The 22,476-nt window shown below is 35.2% G+C and overlaps 1 protein-coding gene across 5 annotated transcripts in view; it reads left to right on the top strand.

Moving 5' to 3' along the window:
• DPP10 (dipeptidyl peptidase like 10) overlaps positions 1 to 22,476 on the top strand; it is a 1,361,251-nt gene that overhangs the window by 1,300,172 nt on the left and 38,603 nt on the right. For all 5 annotated transcript variants that reach the window (XM_032353837.1, XM_032353835.1, XM_032353834.1 and 2 more), the window contains 5 exons: positions 1,988 to 2,079; positions 2,474 to 2,521; positions 5,541 to 5,662; positions 6,160 to 6,207; positions 22,354 to 22,452. In XM_032353837.1, coding sequence (XP_032209728.1) covers positions 1,988 to 2,079; positions 2,474 to 2,521; positions 5,541 to 5,662; positions 6,160 to 6,207; positions 22,354 to 22,452 — 409 coding nt within the window. The remainder of the gene's footprint in view (positions 1 to 1,987; positions 2,080 to 2,473; positions 2,522 to 5,540; positions 5,663 to 6,159; positions 6,208 to 22,353; positions 22,453 to 22,476) is intronic.

The raw sequence follows: 22,476 nt of genomic DNA on the forward strand, positions 1-22,476 counted from the left end.
AAGGTCATGAATGGATGCCAAACCTACTGAGTGAAGTTAATGGAGACAAAGGTATTCACATAATGTTCAAGTATCCATCCCACTTTTAATTATAAAGCAGAATGTATTTTTCCAATGACTATATCCCACAGTTACCATGTAAATGGCATTGTCATGAGAGGCAAGATATGTAGTGGTATGTTTCCTAATATGAAGCAAAAGAAGTATCTGATATCATTTCTGTAATATTTTTGCTAAAAATATTGAGCCTAAATTAAAGCATAAGAAAAAATTCAGACAAATCCAAAATGCTGAATATTCTTTAAGACCACTGGACCAGGAGTCTAAAAAATGGACAATGTTGTAGAAATCAAAAAGGACAAATGTTTTTCTTTGAGACTATAGAGATGACAATCCAATATGATACGTAAACCTTGACTGAGACATGTTTTATCTAAATATATAAATTATGTATTTAGATACATTTAAACATGAAATACATTATATATGTATATAGAAAGTTATTTGGGTTACTTGGGGCTCTTCTGGAACTTAGGGTATAGACTACATATTTAGATGAGTTAATGTTAATATTTATAGGTATGATATGTGACTTGCTTACATGTGAAGATGGTCTTAATTTTGAGACATAGTATTTAAGGCAAAAGTATCCTGATATTTGCAGCTCACTTTTAAATGATTCAGCAAACAACAAAAGAGGGAGGGGCAAATATCCAACAGGTTGACTTTTGGTGAGTCTCGGTGATGATCTTATGGATATTTGTGTACTTTTCATTTGGTCTTTCTGTAGGTTTGAAAAAGAAAATGAATAGGGGCGTAGAGCTATCTTGATGTTAATGGCTTGCTTGCCAAAAGACAGCATTGATCAAGCCTCTGGTATCCCCGCACCTTGTAGGCCCTCTTTAGCATATGAAAGCTCTGTTGAAACTTCCCTTCCCCTCACCTTCCCCCCACCACAGGGTACATAATCTGCCATCCCTCACAACCCGGGGCAGCAGCTCTTCCTGCCCAGTCCCCGGGCTTTAATAAACCACCATTTTGCACAAAAAAAAAAAAAAAAAAAAAAAAAAGAATGATATGATTTCAAGCTCATTAATTTGAGAAAAAAAAAAAAAAAGTCCCAGGAAATTAATGTTGGTAAGGAAGCGATAAAGACGTGGAGCAATGAAAACATGTATTGACTGTAACGCAGTAGACTGTAAATAGAGATAAAGTTGGAAAATATTTTGTCACAACCTGGTTAGGTAAAAGACATGTGTACTAATGGCCAATGCCCCTTCCTGGTGTTCTCTCAAGGAAACCCTGCCATGTGCATGAAGAGACTTCAATAAAATTGTTTATAGGCAACTTGTATTTAAGAGCAAATATTTGTAAATGCTCAACTGTCAGTAAAACATAAATTTTGTTATATTCATATAAAATACAATTTACAGTGAAATCAAACTATGGCTACAAACATCAATATGAATTAATCTCAGCAGTAAGTTATTGTGGGAAAATAGTAAATCTTAAAGTGATTAATATGCTCTAGAAATTGAAAGTATTATATGATTTCATATAATAGGATATGTAATATACTATATGCAATATACTATTATATGATATATTTAGAATAAAGTTTGTTCTGCAGTGTTTTATTTAAAGCTGTCCAAACTGCACAGTTGCCAGTCATTTGAGATGAGAGTTACCAAAGTCCTGTGTCTGTACCAAATGCAAGATGACATCCTGTGTCAAAATGATGTAGAGGAAGGCTTCACCTAGAGGGGTTTTTTGAATGGTTTTCCTACAGTATAGTAGAAAAGGCTCTATCCTACCCCGGTCAATGTTTGCAGGAATGTGTGTGCATTCTTGAGACTGAAAACAAGAAACTGAATGTTAGCTGAGAATTACAGAATTAAAAGTGACACAGGCAGTCAGTACTTTTGTGTTGACCAGAGAAATGCTGTTTAAATAAAAAAGAAAATCAATATTTTCTATTTCTTTGCAGAGTAAAAGTGAGCAAATTACCGTGCGGCATCTGACATCAGGAAACTGGGAAGTAATAAAGATCTTGGCATACGATGAAACTACTCAAAAAATGTGAGTGTTTTTGGTTCTCTGGTCAGGTTGGAAGTCAGGGCTTGTCGAATGCAATCTTTTCTGCCTGATTTATGTTTTGCTTACTGTGGTCCTAGTCCAGACAACCTGGCTATGTAAAGAGCAACTTTTTCTTTAAAGATTCTCCTTATCCATCACCCAGAGACACACTTGCACAGAAACGTGCACAGACCCACAGACAGAGGTCACGGAAAAGTGTGATATGATGATATTTTGAGAAAAAAAAAGCTGTGTTTCCCAAATGGACCCAAGTTCTGTGGTTGAATAATAGAACAGCTCTTGCCTGTTCTTTGACAGTTTGAAAATTCAAGTGAAAACTCAGCCTGGCAAAAATTGATCTGTGCCTGATGTTTTTGTTGTCTTCTTTCCTGGGCAGTTACTTTCTGAGCACAGAGTCTTCTCCCAGAGGGAGGCAGCTGTACAGGTAAGCAAGGTGCGAGGACTGCCCTGAACAGGTTGATTTCTCAATGGCCATCTACACAGCTTTATGATAGGATGGAAAAATCTGAAGCTTCTTTTTGACATGACGAAACCTCACACTCTTGGTCCAGTCTCTCAGCTCGGAACCTTTGTGAGCTGAAGGGTTGGACCTGAAGACCATCTAGCTGTTCCTTCTTTTTTTCCTCACCTGCTTGCAGTCTCAAAATACCATTTTTGTGTTACTGTTTTAAGGCTTGCTTCTCTCAACACACATCATCTCTACACACATCATAGGCATTTACATATTTTCCTCAGTGGACTTTTCTATGGCTAAGGCTCATTTTCAATTTTCAGTGCATTGATATTGTACACTGGTAATTTGCCCCCAAACAAAATAAAACCACTGTGAACACTTAGAAGAGTAGATCAAGAGAAAGTGTTTCTCCTCCCCTCCCCCATAGTGTATAAAACCTAGTAAGATTGTCACTGAAGCCAGGAATGCTCATTGCTTAAAGAAAGCAGTAGATGGGAAATGTTTTCATCTGCCCAATTTTCCCAGATGGAAAGTTGTATTCATAAAACGTACTTAAGGTCATACCTATTTAGTATTAAAATGTTTCTTCACTTGGAAACTTTCACCAGGACCTCACAAGAATTACTTTTATTTTTGTCTGGCAAGCAACTTATTAATTCTAGACTTTACATACACTTTCTGATTTCCATTTCACAGATCCATTTTTAAAGTGTCAAAACTGCCAAGGCATATTCTCAGTAGAAATTCATCATGTTTGAAGAAGTGTCACCACTGATTCCTACCCAGTAGCCTAGACTTTCCTCTGAAAGTAAAAATGCGTGTTTAAAACACCCTAAACTCCCTTTAATTCACCACATACACTTACTTATGCATAAATTGCTTTCATCTGAAACAAACATCTCATTTTTTATCACCTCTCCCAGTATGTAATTTCTGTGTTCATTTTTTGGGTGTATTTTGTTTGTTTTTTTCTCTTAGAGTCCAGAACCCATATTCTCAGACTATGAGAAAAGGAAAAAAAAGCTTTTTATTTAAAGAGACTAATTCTAGTTTCGGTTTAGAGTTTTTGATTAAAGTACTGATTACTTTTTTTTTTTTTTCTTTTTGGTGACCGGAAGCCTGTCTTGAAACATATACTCTGGTTGGTACTGGTAGACCTGAGCCATTTTTTAAGGTCCTGAAACCACTTCATCAAAGTTTTATTTCTCTTATATTATGAAACTCTTAAAAGAAAAGTGACAGAAGCTTAGACTTGGCCATTTTCAACCAATGGAACTATCTCAATCTCCCTTCCCTTTATTAGCCCAAAATGTGATCTGAATTAAAATGACTTCTTAGATTTGTGTGCTTGTCTTTACTTTCTAGTGACTGAGGCAGAATAGTCAGCCTAGCTATGAACGTACTAGTGGAGTAGGCTGTTAGAAAGAAAATGTAGTACCAATAAATTTCCCCTTAAATAGCTCAGCAAATGCCAGTTGGCTTGACTGTTAGATAATGTTAATGTTTAACCCAGAAAATTCAATCATTGTCTTGTCCAGGTCATAAAAATAATGACTGGTTGACTAAATTTATGGGATGAGATCCTTTCTGCAGAATCACAACGGCAGCCAAAGACAGTTTAGAATTTTGTCCCAAAATGGGCATTTATTTCAGTAATTTCATAATCTAATGAGAAATGACCAACAAATCTCTGGGGAGCTTGAATCTGAAAAATTATATGAAGGTATGTAAGTAGCTATGGACAACTGGCACGCATTCTTATCCTCTCTGTGGAGATGGTTACAAAACACTGAATAGAATTAATGATATTGACCTATATACTTAAAAATGATTAAAATGACAAATGCTATGGTGTGTGTGTGTGAGGGTATATACACACACATAGCAATTTTAAAGAGAAATAATCAGGTATGACTACCTTGTAAGTTATCATAAAGGTGAAACTGGTTAATGTGTTTAATTGCCTTGACCGATGGAGGAAGATTTGGGGTTATAATGAGCTCAGAATGTTTCAAATGTGAAATTTTGAGTTTATGAACTATACTTCACATTGATCCTCAATTGCTTCTTGTGCTTCTGTTGCCTGTGTCAATACACCTGTTCCCAGCCCTATGTATGCAGCTTACTGCACATCAAAATGACTAAGGTTCATTTACAAATGTATAGCCAAAATCCTATTTCATTTCCAAATGAAATTGAGAATATTTTGTCTTAAGCTTAAGAAACAGCTTAAAACACAGCTTCACCAGTATTTTCATCTGTTGGCATAATTTACAGTTCATCTTTATTTATAAAATAAATGATTCTATATAGGAAATTTAACCCTAAGTAAATATCTCAAACACTCTAATCTTAAGAATCTATGTAAAATAAATGATTGCTTTTCTCTTTAACTACTTCCCTGAGGTCTCTAAATATGTATATCATTAATACTATATTATCATACAAAAATTACTTTCCTTTACCAAAAATTTCAGTGCAAGTATTTAAGGCAAGTGTTTTCAGTGCATCTGTTTAGTGGGAAAAATTTGACACGGATACCTAATTCTACTGTGAGGTTGATTCTTTGCATAGCTTGTGAAAACATGTATTGGCTCTTTCAACTAATATTTACCGATGGCGAGTTTATGCTAGTTTCTGTGGGCAATTCCTTTTACAAGTTTTTAAAGGAATATCTGTAGAGAAAAGGCAGGTAAGAATAAATTACATTGAGTCCTGTGGAAATCAGTTTATTTATAAACATGCATACATACATACACTTTATAAATATCTAGGCATACATGATTTTATTATAGAGAAGAAAAATGTGTATGTCTTAACATTAGTAATGGAAATGGACTTTGCATTTATACAGTAAGTCATCATTTACAGGGAACTGCAATGTAAGTAATGCTGGAGCTCCTCAGTTTATGTTAATCCTTAAATATTGATGCCACACATTCAAGTACCTGGAATAGTACCGTTTCTAATTTTCTTTTTCTTTCCCCAGTGCATCTACTGAAGGACTATTGAATCGTCAATGCATTTCATGTAATTTTATGAAAGAACAATGTACATATTTTGATGCCAGTTTCAGTCCTATGAATCAACATTTCTTACTGCTCTGTAAAGGTAACACATGATTTCTGATGAAATTTATTTGATCAGTATCTATTACTATCATGAGTAACTTTTCTCTAGCTATATGATTTGATATTCTAAATTTATGTATTCACTAAATTATAAATTATGAATTTACAAGCTATGCATTGTATCTTCATTTAGAAAATAAAATTGGGAGTCAACATTTATTCCTGATCAAGAAAGGCTGTTTGAGAGCAAATGTTTTAAAAAAGTGAATAAACATATTTACATCAGCAAAGTCCTGCTAAACTAATCTATCTAGTCTTTAGAAAAAATTTTTGAAAATAATGGCTTGGTTGTTAAGAGATTTAGGATCTATAGAAATTTAATTGCCCAGTTATCTGGTTTCTGTTTCATTGTTTTAACTATGAAATGCTTCAATTTGGAAAAAAAATAACTCTTTCATGTAGCCTTTCCAATAATGATTACTTAGATGTATTTAAAATATTTATACATACTTTTTTATATATGTTTTTAAAATCCAGGCCCAGGTGTCCCAGTGGTCAGTCTACACAGCATGGAAAACCCAGCAAGTAAGTACACAAACATGAAAATGTGGGATAGTCATGGGGGTCATTGGTCTTAGGTATTACTTATTCTCAATGTCATATTCTTACAAAACCTTTTTCAAAGGAGTTTCCACCATGGAGCAGGATGTGTAGATACCATCAGTTTGACTGTTTGAGCAAGTGATTTGAGCCGTGTTACAGCCACAATTGGATCACACATGCCTGGAACAGGGTGTCTACTGTTACCTAATCTGAAGGAGGACTGGTTGATGAGGCTCATTTAGGTACACTTCAGCCTACGGGCCTCTTACTGTTCTGGCTCATTTTTTTCCTTGGCCTCATGTAGATTATTCCTCCAATGCTTTTTGTGTACTTTTGGGAAAAATATGAAAAGTATGTTATGTGTTCTCTATCCTATTTGTTCCAGATATCCAGGGCTTCCTAGTTTTATGTATTCATTTATTCTTTTATGTATTTAACTATTCATCATCTATGAAGTTTGGGTGGACACTGCTAGTAAAATATGGTCAGTGTGTTTATGAAATTATAGTATAGTACGTAAGTAAATACAGGGTTGAGGTAATCATAAAAATGAATAGCCAGATTGCTTCTTGCCTTCTTTTCTTCCTATGTTTCTTTGGCTTTTTTCAATTTTATTCAATCAATACTCTTATGCTCTAATGATTTACATTAGGCTACCACGATCTAATAAATTAGGCTTGTATTTATGAACTCAGAACACCACCGACATAGTTAATTTTATTATCCTCTTTTAAAGAAGAGGAAACTGAGTCACAGGGAAGTTAAATAACTTGCTTAATTAATACTAATAGGTAGCAGAGCCAGGAATCATGAGAAGTAGTCTGACTCCAAAATAGGATTTGTAATTGATGAAGGTAGGTTGGAGGAGGGGTTCCTGCAGGATCAGCCAAGAGGGTCCTTGGCTTCACAAAGGATAGAAATCAAATGTGAGTTGGAGAAAGTGAAAACAGAGTTTAAGAATAGCAGACAGAGTGTCTAGGAGACTTAGAAAGGAGAATGAGTCTCATCAGTGCTTGGGATCAGAGATTTATTTTAGAAAAGGATCTAGGGTGTGTGTTCCTTTAGGAATCCAGGGTAGGCCCAATTAAAGTTGGTAACAGGTGAGTAACAGATGTTATTTCATGAATCATCGAAGGTAGAAGGTATTGATGCCAGTGTCAGCAGAAGTTTGTTGGAAGCAAATTTCCTGGAACACGTTTTGGATCCAGCTCTTCTTAGAGATCATTACATGCTTGAGGCCTAGGACAAAACTCAGAGAATGATTCACTTTCGGGCTTTCCTCTTGAAGTGAGAACATAATTTCTTTGGCTTGTTCAAAGGCAAAATATAGAAATGGGGCCTAGCAGAAAAACAGAGACCTAGCCTTTCTAAAATGGATTCCCTCCAGCTTCCTTCCCTCATTATAGGGCATCTTATTCTATTGTTTTTTGTCTTTCACATCCTGTATTTAAGTAGTTTTACTTAGATGTATAAACTTAACTAAGATGCAGGCATAAGACTGTAATGTTGAAGGACAATGTTATTTTTAGACAATAGAGTAAGACCATTGATACTCTTCAAATACCAATATATGGAGACTTCCTCCTGTTCTAGAAAAAAAAAAAAAAGTACTAAATTTGTAATGGGGTTTTGTGTGGTTGGAAATAGGTGAGTACATTGTTTAGTTTCTACTTAACAGTATAAAACTTAAAAGAGGTTGTGGTGAGCAAATTAAATGTATTTAGTATTAAAAGCAATAGTAACAATAAAACAGTATATTGGATAAAACAGAAGGTTGGATTTTATAGATTAAAAGATCAGTATATTAAAAAATAGTATACAAAATGAGTTCATTATAAACCTTTTGTGAGATGTGAAACAAGTTAATATCTCATAGGATCAATTTCCTTGTAGGCAAATTAGCAAATGAATTTTTAATGAAGATGAGATATATTTGCAACAAGGATGCACTAAATAAATGGGAACTATTTGTGTTATATTGCATATTATGCCAAAATAATTAAAAAAAAATTCCAATCTGATTTTAATTAACTTTTTTCTACTGTTGTTTCCTAGTAATTTCTGCTGCAAATAATGAAATATTTTCTAATTTTCCCACTTATAAGCATCATCTCAGCATCCAGAAAAACAGAAGTGAGCAGTGGTCAGGTGCTTAATTTTCTTTTTTGAAAGACATTCAGGTTCAAGTAAATCTTCTGGTTAATGAATTATGGATTAATCTTTGTTAATGAATTAATTGGAACACAATTGGGGGCCACATGAAGTAGAATAGGGTATACAAAAGAAATTTAAAAAAGAAAAATGAAAATATTTAATCTGGACAACTTTAAACCCAATAGTTATCGAAGAAATGCAGAGTAAAACATTGGAATTTGAGAAACAAGGCAGAGGATCACAGGGGATGAGAGGAAAAAAATGAAACAAGATGAAACCAAAGAGGGAGACAAACCATAAGAGACTCTTAATTTCAGGAAACAAACTGAGTCTTGCTAGAGTGGAGGGGGGTGGGGGGTGGGGTGGCTGGGTGATGGACCTTTGGGAGCGTGTATGCTAGGGTGAGTGCTGTGAATTGTGTAAGACTGATGAATCACAGACCTGTACCCCTGAAACAAATAATACATTATATGTTAATAACAAGTAAGTAGAATCTAAAAAAAAAAAGTTTAAGCTACAGTTACAAGTGATTAAGGAGTCCAAATGTTTATGCCACTCCAACAAAACTAAAAATGCATCTAAAACTTTCAAAAAGTAATACAGATGTTAAAATTCTTGCATTTGGCTAGCAGCCCTCTAGGTGATTTTTGTTCTTCTTGAGTATTTGCCTTATGTTCTACAATGAACATTTATTACTTTTTTTCCATATATTACTTTTTTAATGAAAAAGAAACCCTTCATTAAAATGATCAGTGAGTTGAGACAAGGTATAAATATGAAAAATTTTACTTTTAATATTTCAAAAGCCATTTGTCTCATATCACTACCATTTGCTTTCTCCTTAATTTTGCATATATGCTTTGTTTCCTTTTGCTCCATCCTATCCTTGTTCTCACTCCCCTTTACTTCTTTTCTCTCTTCTAGTTTCTTTCCTCTTTATTTCTTCTCAGTTTTGTTTTCATTTTCTTCTCTTTTCTGTTCCATGTTTAAAACTGTGCTTTAACATTTCTTCCTCTTCACACTGTTACACCAAAAAAAAAAAAAATGTGTATTACATGTTTTGCAAGTTTATCATAGGAAAAAAACCTCTCTGCTCTTAATATTTTTCAAAATGGCTTTACTATATTTCCTTTGCTTAAAAAGAACTTACTTCCCTGTGACCATGGGTTGCTTTTTTTCCCCAGGAATAAATGAGTAGCCTTTGATTTAGAAGTAAAAATTTCTCAGCTGCCCCTCTATTCCTGTCATTAGTTTACATGTAATTAGGTTTATTTTTTGCCACTGACATTTGATAATTAAGAGAAACCATGAGAAATTATTAGTATATTATACTCAGATTGGTGCCTCTGGCTGTATCCATTTGTTCAACTGTCAGTTAGTCAAATTATTCATTTATTCAAAAAAAAAAAAAAGCCAGCCAACAAGATGATCTGTAATTAGAGGTATAAAGGTAAAAATTTACTAAGATTTATTCTTCAAAAAACTGTCTTCATTGTAGTTAGCAAATATCAGGTGACAGCGGCTTCCTGCATTTTTATGATAGTTCTTAGGTTATAAATGCTGAGTCTTTAATGAAAGTATACAGAGTTTAGGTATTCACATTCTAAATTTTATAACCAAATGTTTAGGATCAGTTCCTTGAAAATACAGGATTTGGATAATCTGAAACTTCTTACATTTTAGGGATAGAATAAACCTCTGACAACATCTAATTTCCCAAATTTGTATTGTAGAGGATGACACTTATTTACAAAAAATGTGGTTTGGTGTGCCTGAAATCACATATAGAATTTAGAGTACATGGCAGGAGAATATTATATGGTTCTAATAGAATATGGTAATTTCTCTAACAGAAGTGGACATAATTGCAAGAAAGCAAGTCAGTAGAAAGGCAAAAGAATGTGAATGTACTAAAAAGAAGACATGAAATATTTAAACTTGCAAGATAAAGGTTGTCCCATGTGGCTGGAACAAAACATTTAAGGAAAAAAAAAAAAAAGGAAAGGATATAGGTGATAGGGGCAAGCTAAGGAGTTTGGATTTAACAGTGGATTATCGGTGATAAGCCACTGATAATTAAAAAAATAAATTTGTGATCTGGCCATGGAATAACTGAAAGTAGAAACAGCCTGTTGCCAGAAAGTGAGGGGGAGAAAACTGGATAAAATATATTAAAAAAACCCCAATTTTCAAGCATTGTGACAGTAGTCAAGTTGGGACTCTCATTCCTGGAAGAAGGGAGACAACTGAGATTAATGTTTTAATTGCTCTGGCTTTCTGGCTGGAATCATTTTAGGAATTTCAGTGCAATGAGGAACAATCCAAGAAGAGTGTAATGGTATCTCAGAGTCAGAGTCTCAGAGTTAGAATGAGAATGGCCATTGGAGTTCAGAAAGTTTGAAGCTTTTGGAATGTTGAAAACATGGACAAATACACTGGAGAGGAGGAGAAATCTTAATAGGGATTCAGGGAATCACCCTGAGTCTACTGCAAAAAACCCCTAGCTAAGCATGTAAATGACAAAGGACAGAGCTTAAAGAGCGCTGGCATGTGCTGAAAGTTCCAACCAGGCAGAATACTGGAATGTGGAGGAGATAGCCCACCAGAGTCATGCCTTTGTAATAGAGCTACACTAGCCACACAGCAGGAATCACCCAAACCTACACAAAATAAGATATTTTTAAAAGTCTTAAAATGATTTAGCTGACCTGTAGATAGCCTATACACTTACTGGAACAAAATCCAACAATTTCCAAAGTAACAGAACAAAATCCACAAAATACTGTAAGTCACAATGGGTCAAAATCCAGTAAAACATTACTGGGTGTGTGAGGAAGCGAGGAAGTGAGGAAGGAAGGGAGGAAGAAAATGTGATTCATAACTGGGAAAAAAGCTGCTGTGAATAAAGAGAGACTCAGAAAAGAGAGAGATGGAACCTTCTACAAATACAATAAACCAGCTATTATAAATATGATTTTGAAATGAATGAATATGGTGTGAATATAAATGGAATATTTTTAAAAGGAACTTGAACTTTAGTATTGGAAATAAAAATTCCACTGAAAAAGACCAAAGCAAATTAGACACTATAGAAAAAGATCAGTGAACTTGAAACTTTATCGATAGAAACTTTCAGAAATAGAAAAGGAATAAAAGAAATGAACAGAGCCTAAGTTAATGCAAGTCTATATATATGTGTGTGTGTATACACATAGACACACACATACAATGTTTTTACTTAGAGTCAGAAGGGGAGGCACATAAGAAATATTTGATGAAATCCAATATTTGGTCAAATACAAGTAAGATGAAACATATAAAATTGCTCAAAAACCTCAAGTGAAATGTATCCCAATAGAAAAGGTAATTTAAAAACAAAGCAAATTGAACCATAAGTCACCAAAAATAAAAGGACCTCTATATATCCAAACATTATATAAATGGTAGTCAAGAATTACTGCAAAGGTCTTATCAGAAAATAAATAAATAAATAGGAAAGAAAAGGAAAGACAAACAGAGCAAAATCTTTAAAATGATGATGGAAGAATTCCAGGGAGGATGGCAGAATAAGACAACCCTAAGCACAGTGCATCTCAGGGGTACAGCTAGGTAACATTCACATCAGTGTAAATAACCCAGAAAATGACAGGAAAACCAGGAGAACAAACTGCACAACTAAAGGGATCCATGGGACTGTCTGTGGGGAGGAAGGAGGGATGCTGCTGGAATGGAGAGGGGGGAGAAACATTCTCATACATGGGAATTTGTCTTCCCTGTGTGGACTCTCCAAACATTTGGCTTTGAAAGCCAGAGGGGCTGAATTTCCACTACAACCAATGGGATGAAAAACCTGAAACTATAAAAATCAGTGGGCTCAGCTCTGGGAGGGCTGAGGGCAAGAGGAAACTGAGTCTCCACCCTTAATGAGACAGCACAATAAACAGCCTGCAGAGATATAGCACAGAAGCAGCAGTTTGAAAAATGTTTGGGGCATCAGTGTGACTCATCTCATGAGTGTGACTGAAGGGCAGGGATCTTGAGACTTCTTCAGAAACAAAGGAGCTGGTAGGCACCATTACCTACTCCCACCTCCCAGCACAAACACAGAGACATCTACAGGAATCAGAGAAGCTCAGACACTTGCTCCTTGCTAACACTGCATGTTCCGCACCTCCCTCACCCCTGCACTTCAGATCTGCCCTCTCCAGCAAGGCAGGCCTTAATCCTAGTAAATTTAGTCCCCGCCCCCAAGTTTGTGGACCTTGCCCTTGGCAAAGCCAACCCCTCCAAAATGCTTTTAGCCAGAGACCCTGCAAAGAGGTGCTGCAAGCCTAGCAATGTGTAAGCAACCCCAACAGGGGCCAGAATCACTCCTAAGTGACACAGGAATGGGGGAACATAACCACACACACCATTCCAGCTGTGGACCCAGCAGTGGAAAAGAGACAGAGAGCTGGTCTGACTGCAGTCCCCATGCACAAAAGCTTCTCAGGGGACAAAACAGGTAAGCATCCTGAAGTTTGGTGCTACTGTTATCTCTGGCAAATGGTTGGTCAGACACAACTCAAGCCCAAGGCAGCTGGAGAATGGCCCAATAACAGAAAAGAGCCCCAACACGGCCATCAACAGGCAAAGAGAGCCATTGCAGATGACTAGACTTAAGGAAAAAGCTACTCACACACAACAGCTGGGCATGCACAACACACACAGGAATCACCCCTCGAGTGTCAGGGGAAGTGGGGACACTGCAGTATAGGACCTCCTTCATAAGGCAGGAGACACAGCTGACTTTCCTAGCATACAGAAACATACACTAAGATTTAGACAAAATAAGAAATTAGAAAAGGAAGTAAGTCTTTGAAAAGAACAAAATCACAACAAATGACCTAACTGAAATAGACACAAGTAATACACCCAATAGAGAATTTAAAGTAATAACCTTAAAGATATTTACTGGACCTGAGAAAGAGTAGAAGACATCATTAAGAAACTTAAAGAGAAAACACAGGAAAAAAAATATAATCAGATAGGAACTCAATAAATGGAATTAAAAATACACTAGTTGGAATAAACAGTAAACTATAGAAAGAAGAATGGATCACTGACCCAGAGGACAGAGAAATTGAAAGCAATCAAATTAAGCAGGTGAGAAAAAAAAAGTTACACCAAACAAGAACAAACTTAACATCAAATGTAATAGCATTCACATTATAAGTATCCCAGGAATAGAGAGAAAGTAAATGGTACAGAAAATTTATCTGAAGGAACAGATGAAAACTTCCCAAATCTAGGGAAGGAAACAGACATCCAGAATCAAGAGGCACAGACAGCCCCCTTTGAACTAAATCCAAGAAGGTCCACAACAAGACACAAACTAACTGAAATGGCAAAAAGTAGCAATAAAGAGAATATTAAAAGCAGCAAGAGAAAAGAAAACAGTTCTATACAAGAGAAACCCCATAAGGTTATCACCTAATTTTTCAGCAAGAAACTTTGCAGGTCAGAGGGGAGTGACATAATGCATTCAAATGTTGAAAGGAAAAAAAAAATTGCAGAAAAAATGCTCTATCCAGGGAGGCTAGCATTAAGATTAAAAGGTGATATAAAGAGTTTCCCAGGAGCTAGTTCTTTGAAAAGACTGATAGAATTGATAAAGCTGTAGTAGTACTCATCAAAATCAATAAATCAATAAGCAAATAAATACATTGAGGACTTAAAATCAGAAATGAAAGAGAAATAACTGATAACCATAAATATAAAAAGGATTATGAGAGAATATTAAAGATTACATGCCACCAAATAGGACAACCTAGAGGAAATACATGAATTCCTAGAAATATATAATCTCCCATAACTGCATCAGGAAGAAATTGAAAATTTGAACATACCAAAAACCATCAATGAAACTGAATCACTAATCAAAAAACTCCAAACAAAAGTCCAGAACCAGACAGCTTTACAGGTGAATTGTACCGAACGCTTAAAGAAATTTCTCTAAAACTATTCTAAAACCAAAACAAACCGAAAAAAACAAAAAAACCAAAAAACACACACGCAGAGGAGGAAGGATATCTGCCTAGCTTCATTCCATAAGGCGAGCATTTCATGAAGTTAGCATTATCCTGACACCAAAACTAGGTAGACAGTACAAAAAAAAAAAAAAAAAAAGAATTACGGGCCAACATCGCTGATGACCATAGATGCAGAACTCCTCAACAAAATACTAGCTAATCAAATCCAACAATATATTAAAAAAATGATCAAGTGGGTTTTACTACCAGGATGCATGGGTAATTCAACAATCACAAAGTTATCAATGTTAAACATCACAAAGATACAGGATAAAAACCGTATCATTTCAATAGATGTAGAAAAAGCATTTGACAAAGTACAATGTCATAGAAACCCTCAACAAAGTAGGTTTAAAGGGAACCAGAACATAATAAAGGCATTATTTGAAAACCTCACATCATATATGAAAAACTAGCCTTATCTGAAAAACTAACATTATCCTCAATGAAAAACTGAGAGCAGTTTCCCTAAGATCAGAAACAAGACAGGGAGGTCCATTCTCACCACTTTTATTCAATATAATACTGGAAATCCTAGCTACAGCAATCAGACAAAAAGATGGAAAACATCCACATTGGTAAGGAAGAAGTAAAATGTTCACTATTTGCAGATGGCATGATACTACATACAGAAAACCCAACACCCCACCCAAAACTACTAGAACTGTTAAATGAATTTAAGGTTGCAGACAGAAAATTCAATATACAGAAATCTGTTCCATTTCTATACACTACAATAAAGCAGCAAAGAGAAATTAAATAAGCAATCCCACTTAAAAATGCACCCCAAATAATAAAAGTCATAGAATAAAATGAACCAAGAATGTGAAACACCTGTACTCTGAAAACTATAAAACACTGATGAAAGAAACTGAAGAAGACACAAAGAAATGGAAAGATATTCCATGCTCATGGATTGGAAGAACAAATATTGTTAAAATGTCCATACTACCCAAAGCAGTCTTCAGATTTAATGAAACTCCAGAGCTATGGGAAATGCAGCACATAGAATTCACAGCCTTTTCCCCATGATTCTTCAGTGTTTCACAGTTAAATTTTTAAAGTTTTGTTTTTAAAATTTTTGTTTTTTTTTAAATTTTCCTCTTTCCTATTTTAACCTTTTTAAACTTTTATCTTATCAATACATTTTTACAAATCTTTTAAAATTTTCATTGTTATAGTCATATTCTATCCCTTCATTGTATTTAACCTTACTTTTTATATACATGTAAGTTTTTCTTTAAAATTTGGGGATACAGTTTCTTAAAACAGATCAAAATATACCCTAAAACAAAGCCATATGCTTGTTCTCGTCTCCACCCTGATCACATGTTTTTCTTTCTTTTTTCAAATAACTTATCTTACTGATTTCTTTTTTAGAATCTTTTTCAATTTTCATCTTTATAATAATATTCCATCCCTTCATTGTGTTTACCTTTATTTTTGGGTGTGTGTTTATTTTTTCTTTCTGAAAAATCTGGGGAGGCAGGGGCACCTGGGTGGCTCAGTGGGTTAAGCCTCTGCCTTCGGCTCAGGTCATGATCTCAGGATCCTGGGATCGAGTCCCACTGCTTCCCCCTCTCCCTCTGCTGCTCCTCCCATTTGTGCTCTCTCTCATCCTCTCACTGTCAAATAAATAAATTCTTAAAAGAAAAAAATGGGGGGAGGCAGTTTCTTATAACAGACCAAAACACACCCAAAATTAAGTGAGTGTGTGTGAGTGTGTGTGTGTGTGTGTATGTGTGTGTGTGTGTGTGTTTGTGTGTGCGTTTCCTTTCTACTTTCTCCTCTGCTCGGTTTCAGCTCTCTTCTGATTTGGTTAGTGTACATTTTTCTATGGCCGTTGCTACACTTTTAGTATTTTGTTATCTCATTCATCTATTCTTATCTAGATAAAATGACAAGGTGGAAAAACTCACCTCAAAAAAAAAAAAAGAAAAGAAAAAGAGGCAGTACTGATGGCTAAGTAGCTAATCATTATAGAAATTAGTAAGATGTCAGAACCAGAGTTCAGAATGATGATTATCAAGATGCTAGCTGGGCCTGAAAAAAAGCATAGAGGATACTAGAGAATCCTTTTCTGGAGAAATAAAAATCCCTTTCTGGAGAAATAAAAGGACTAAACTCTAACCATGTTGAAATTTAAAAAGCTATTAATGAGGTGTAATAAAAAATGGAGGCTCTTACTGCTAGGATAAATGAGGCAGAAGGGAGAATTAGTGATATAGAAGATCAAATGGTGGAAAATAAAAAAGCAGAAAAAAAAAAAAACTACTGGACCACGAGGAGAGAATTCAAGAAATAAGTGATACCATAAGATGAGAAAATATTAGAAGAAGAAGAAAGCGGGGGGGGCAGAAGGTATACTGGAATAAATTATAGCAGAGAATTTCCTTAATTTGGGAAGGGAACAAGAATCAAAATCCAGGAGGCACAGAGAACCCCCCTCAAAATAAAAATCAATAAAAATAGGTCAACACCCCATCCTCTATTAAAACTTACAAGTCTCAGTGACAAAGAAAAATTCCTGAAAGCAGGTTAGAGACAAGAGATACATAACATACAATGGCAGAAATAATAGACTGGCAGAAGACCTATCCACAGAGACCTGGAAGGCCAAAAACGGATGGCATGATATATTCAGAGCACTAAAAGAGAAACATATGCAGCCAACAATACTATATCTACCTAGGCTGTCAATGAATAAAGAAGGAGAGATAATTAAAAAAAAAAAAAAAAAAAAACTTCCAGGACAAACAACAACTAAAAGAATTTGCAAATACCGAACCAGCCCTGCAGGAAATATTGAAAGGGACCCTCTAAACAAATAGAGAACCTAAAAGTAACAGACCAGAAAGGAACGAAGACAATATACAGTAACAGTCATGTTATAGGCAATACAATGGAACTAAATCCATACCTTTCAATTGTTAACCTGAATGTAAATAGGATAAATGCCCCAATCAAAAGACACAGAATATCAGAATGGAATAAAAAATAAGACCCATCAATATGTTGTCTGCAAGAAACTAATTTTAGACCCAAAGACACCTCCAGATTTAAAGTGAGGAGGTAGAAAACTATTTTTATGCTAATGGACATCAAAAGAAAGCTGGGGTGGCAATCCTTATACCAGATAAATTAGATTTTAAGTCAAAGACTATAATATGAGAGGAAGAAGGACATTATACCATACTTAAAGGGTCTATACAACAAGAAAATCTAGCACTTTTAAATATTTATGCCGCTAACATGGGGTCAGCCAATTATATAAACCAATTAATAACAAAATAAAAGAAATACATTAATAATAATGCAATAATAGTAGGGGGCTTTAACACCCCCCTCACTGAAATGGACAGATCTTCTAAGCAAAAGATCAACAAGGAAATAAAGGCCTTGAAAGACACACTGGACCAGAAGGACATGACAGATATATTCAGAACATTCCATCCCAAACCAACAGAATACATATTCTTCCCTAGTACACATATAACATTCTCCAGAACAGATCACATTCTGGGTCACAAATCAGGTCTCAACTGGTCCCAAAAGACTGAGATAATTCCCTGCATATCTTCAGACCACAATGCTTTGAAAGTAGAACTCAACAAGAGGAAAGTTGGAAAGAACTCAAATGTATACAGGCTTAAGAGCATCCTACTGAAGAATGAATGCGTCAACCAGGAAATTAAAGAAGAATTTTAAAAATTCATGGAAAAAACAAAACAAAAACATGACTCTTCAGAATCTTTGGGATACAGCAAAGGTGGTCTGAGAGGAAAGTATATAGCAACATAAGCCTTTCTCAAGAAACAAGAAAGGTCTCAAATACACAACCTAACCCTATACCTAAAGGAGCTAGAGAAAGAACAGCAAATAAAGTCTAAATCAAGCCGGAAAAGAGAAATAATAAAGATCAGAGCAGAAATCAATGAAATAGAAACCAAAAGAACAGTAGAACAGATCAACAAAACTAGGAGCTGGTTCTTTGAAAGAATTAAGAAGATTGATAAACCCCTGGCCAGACTCATCAAAAAGAAAAGAGAAAGGACCCAAATTAATAAAATCATGAATGGAAGAGGAGAGATGACAGCCAACACCAAAGAAATACAAATTATAAGAACATATTATGAGTAACTATATACCAGCAAATTTGAGAATACAGAAGAAATGGATGCATTCCTAGAGACTATTAACTACTAAAACTGAAACAGAAACAGAAAACCTGAACAGACCCATAACCAGGAAGGAGATTGAAGCAGTCATCAAAAATCTCCCAAAAGAGGTGCCTGGGTGGCTCATTGGGTTAAGCCTCTGCCTTCGGCTCAGGTCATGATCTCAGGGTACTGGGATCGAGCCCCGCATTGGGCTCTCTGTTCAGCAGTGAGCCTGCTTCCCCCTCTCTCTTCCTGCCTCTCTGCCTACTTGTGATCTCTCTCTCTCTGTGTCAAATAAATAAATAAAATCTTAAAAAAAAAATCTCCCAACAAACAAGAGCCAAGGGCCAGATGGCTTCCCAGGGGAACTCTACTAAACATTTAAATAGGAATTAATACTTATTCTCCTAAAACTGTTCCAAAAAATAGAAAGGGAAGGAAAACTTCCAAACTCATTTTATGAGGCCAGCATTACTTTGATCCCAAAACCAGACAAAGACCCCATCAAAAACCTGAGCCCAAGGCAGATGCTTAAATATTGAGCCAGCCAGGCGCCCCACAATTTACATGTTTAATGCAATCCCTATCAAAATACCATTAACTTTTTTCAAAGAAATGGAACAAATAATACAAAAATGTATATGGAACCAGGAAAGACCCCGAATAGATATAGGAATGTTGAAAAAGAAAACGAAAGTTGGCGGCATCACAATTCCAGACTTCAAGCTCTATTACAGAGCTGTAATCATCAAAACAGTATGGTATTGGCACAACAAAAGACAAATAGATCAGTGGAACAGTATAGAGAGTCCAGAAATGGACCCTCAACTCTATGGTCAACTAATCTTTGACAAAGTAGGAAAGAATGTCCAATGGAAAAAAGACAGTCTCTTCAACAAATGGTGTTGGAAAAATTGGACAGTCACATGCAGAAGAATGAAACTGGACCATTTCCTTACACCACATACAAAAATAGATTCAAAATGGATGAAAGATCTCAATGTGAGACGGACTCCATCAAAATCCTTGAGGAGAACACAGGTAGCAACCTCTTTAACATCCAGCCACAGAACTTCTTCCTGGAAATATCACCAAAGGCAAGGGAAGCAAGGGCAAAAATGAACTAGTGGGACTTCATCAACATAAAAAGCTTTTGCATAGCAAAGGAAACAGTTAACAAAACCAAAAGTCAACTGACAGAATGGGAAAATATACTTGCAAATGACAGATCAAATAAAGGGCTAGTATCCAAAATCTGTAAAGAATTTATCAAAATCAACACCCAAAGAACAAATAATCCAATTAAGAAATGGGCAGAAGACATGAACAGACATTTCTGCAAAGAAGACATCCAAATGGCCAAGAGATACATGAGAAAAAGCTCAACACCATGCCACTTGAGGGAAATACAAATAAAAACCACAGTTAGATACCACCTCACACCAGTCAGAATGGCTATAATTAACCAGTCAGGAAATGCCAGGTGTTGGCGAGGATGCGGAGAAAGAGGAACCCTCCTAAATTGTTGGTGGGAATGCAAGCTGGTACAGCCACTCTGGAAAACAGCATGGAGGTTCCTCAAAAAGTTGAAAATAGAGCAACCCTATGACCAAGAAATCGTCCTACTGGCTATTTACCCTAAAGATACAAATGTAGTGATCCAAAAGGGTATGTGCACCCAAATGTTTATAGCAGCAAGGTCCACATAGCCAAACTATGGAAAGAACCTAGATGTCCATCAACAGATGAATGGATAAAGAAAAAGTGGTATATAAATACAATGGAGTACTATGCAGCCATCAAAATCCCCCAAATCTTGCCATTTGCAATGACATGGATGGAACTAGAGAGTATTATGCTAAGTGAAATAAGTCAATCAGAGAAAGACAATTATCATATGATCTTTCTGATATAAGGATTTTGAGAGGCAGGGTGGGGATTCATGGGGGTAAGGGAAGGAAAAATGAAACAAGATTGAACCAGGGAGGGAGACAAATAATAAGAGACTCTTAATCTCAGGAAACAAATTGAGGGCTTCTGGGGGTGGGGGAGGGATAAGGTGGCTGGATAATGGACATTGGGGAGGGTATATGGTGAGTGCTATGGATTGTCTAAGACTGATGATTCACAGGCCTCTACCCTTAAAATAAAGAAACATTATATGTTAATAAATAATAAACAAACATTACAGGGACAAAAATAAAGGGGGTGGTATATGCCTGTTTGGTTCATAGAGTTGGTAGAGTGTAGACTCTTGATCTTGGGGTTTTGAGTTTGAGCCCCATGTTGGGTACAATGATTACTTAAAAAAATAAAATGTTTAATTTTTTCCCTAATGGATATAGATACAAAGTTCACTAACTAAATACTAGCAAGTAAAATCCACCAATTTATAAAAGAATATTATGGATACATGGGTTTACCTGAAAAATCCATGACTGTTATAACTTTCAACAATCAATCAAAGCAAATCACTCTATTTTACTATTAACTCTGAGGATTTACAAGACAGTAGTTGATAAAAGTGAAAAACAGTAAAAACAACAATAAATAACATCAAGAATAGAAAGGGAATTTCTTAGATTAACAGAATTTACAAAAATACAACAACTGATACCACACTTAATGTCTTGATGTTGAAAGACTGATTGCTTTCTTCCAAGACTGAGAGAAATTAAAGACTCAATGATATACATACATACTTATGGATTAGAGGGCTCACTATTTTTAGTATGTCAAATCTCCCCTATAAATTTACAGATTTAGTGTATCAAAATTTCAGCAAGTTACTGATGCTCTTTTCGTGTTTTGTCCACTCATTTTAATTTTAATATTGTCTATTGCCATATTCTCAAATTCATTAATAATTTCTTTTATAGTACCTAATATACTATTAATCCAATCTAGTATTTTTCATCTTAGATTGTTTTTATGAATATCAGATTTTGCAGTTTTAAATTTTTAGTATTTTAACTTTTCTTTTTTTTAAAAAATCATTCATGTATCTGCTTAATATCCTCATGCCTATTTTTTAAATATATGAGATGTAATTATAATTGACTGGCAATATCATTAAAAAAGAAAATATATTATTTGCATTATTTCTATTATTTACATTTTTATACTCATCCTGGAGGTAATATTTTCCTGATTTTTCTACATGCCTCATAATTTTGTTATTGGAATCCTACTGTGGTAATGTCATCTTACGGGGTGCTAGATAGGTTTCTATTCTTTTAAATATTCTTTTTTTTTCCCCTTCTTTTTTTTATTTTTTTATTTTTTATAAACATATATTTTTATCCCCAGGGGTACAGGTTTATGAATCGCCAGGTTTACACACTTCACAGCACTCACCAAAGCACATACCCTCCCCCAATGTCCATAACCCACCCCCCTTCTACCAACCCCCCTCCCCCCAGCAACCCTCAGTTTGTTTTGTGAGATTTGTATTCTTTTAAATATTCTTAAGCAGAGTAGCAACTTGATCAGATTTGCATTTTGAAAATGTAAATGCTAATTCCAGGTATAGGGCAAAAGAAAACATTTCACTGGAATAAAAAGCTCAGTTAGAAAACTGTTGTTGTAATCCAGTCAGGAGAGAAATTATGAGAGTTTAATCAGTGCCTAACACAGTGCTTGCTTGCCAAATGATAATCATCAGATTATTATTTGTTGTGTTGTACTGATTCCTGATCAATACATAGTAGTTAGTTATGTAAAATAACTTTTTTGATTTATAGAATATTTTATATTGGAAAGCAATTCCATGCTGAAGGAAGCTATCCTGAAGAAGAAGATAGTAAAGTCAGAAATTAAAATGCTTCATATTGACGACTATGGTAAAGTTTTGTGCATGCTATGTT

Source organism: Mustela erminea, chromosome 8 (genome assembly GCF_009829155.1).
Source record: "Mustela erminea isolate mMusErm1 chromosome 8, mMusErm1.Pri, whole genome shotgun sequence".
Taxonomy (NCBI): Eukaryota; Metazoa; Chordata; class Mammalia; order Carnivora; family Mustelidae; genus Mustela; species Mustela erminea.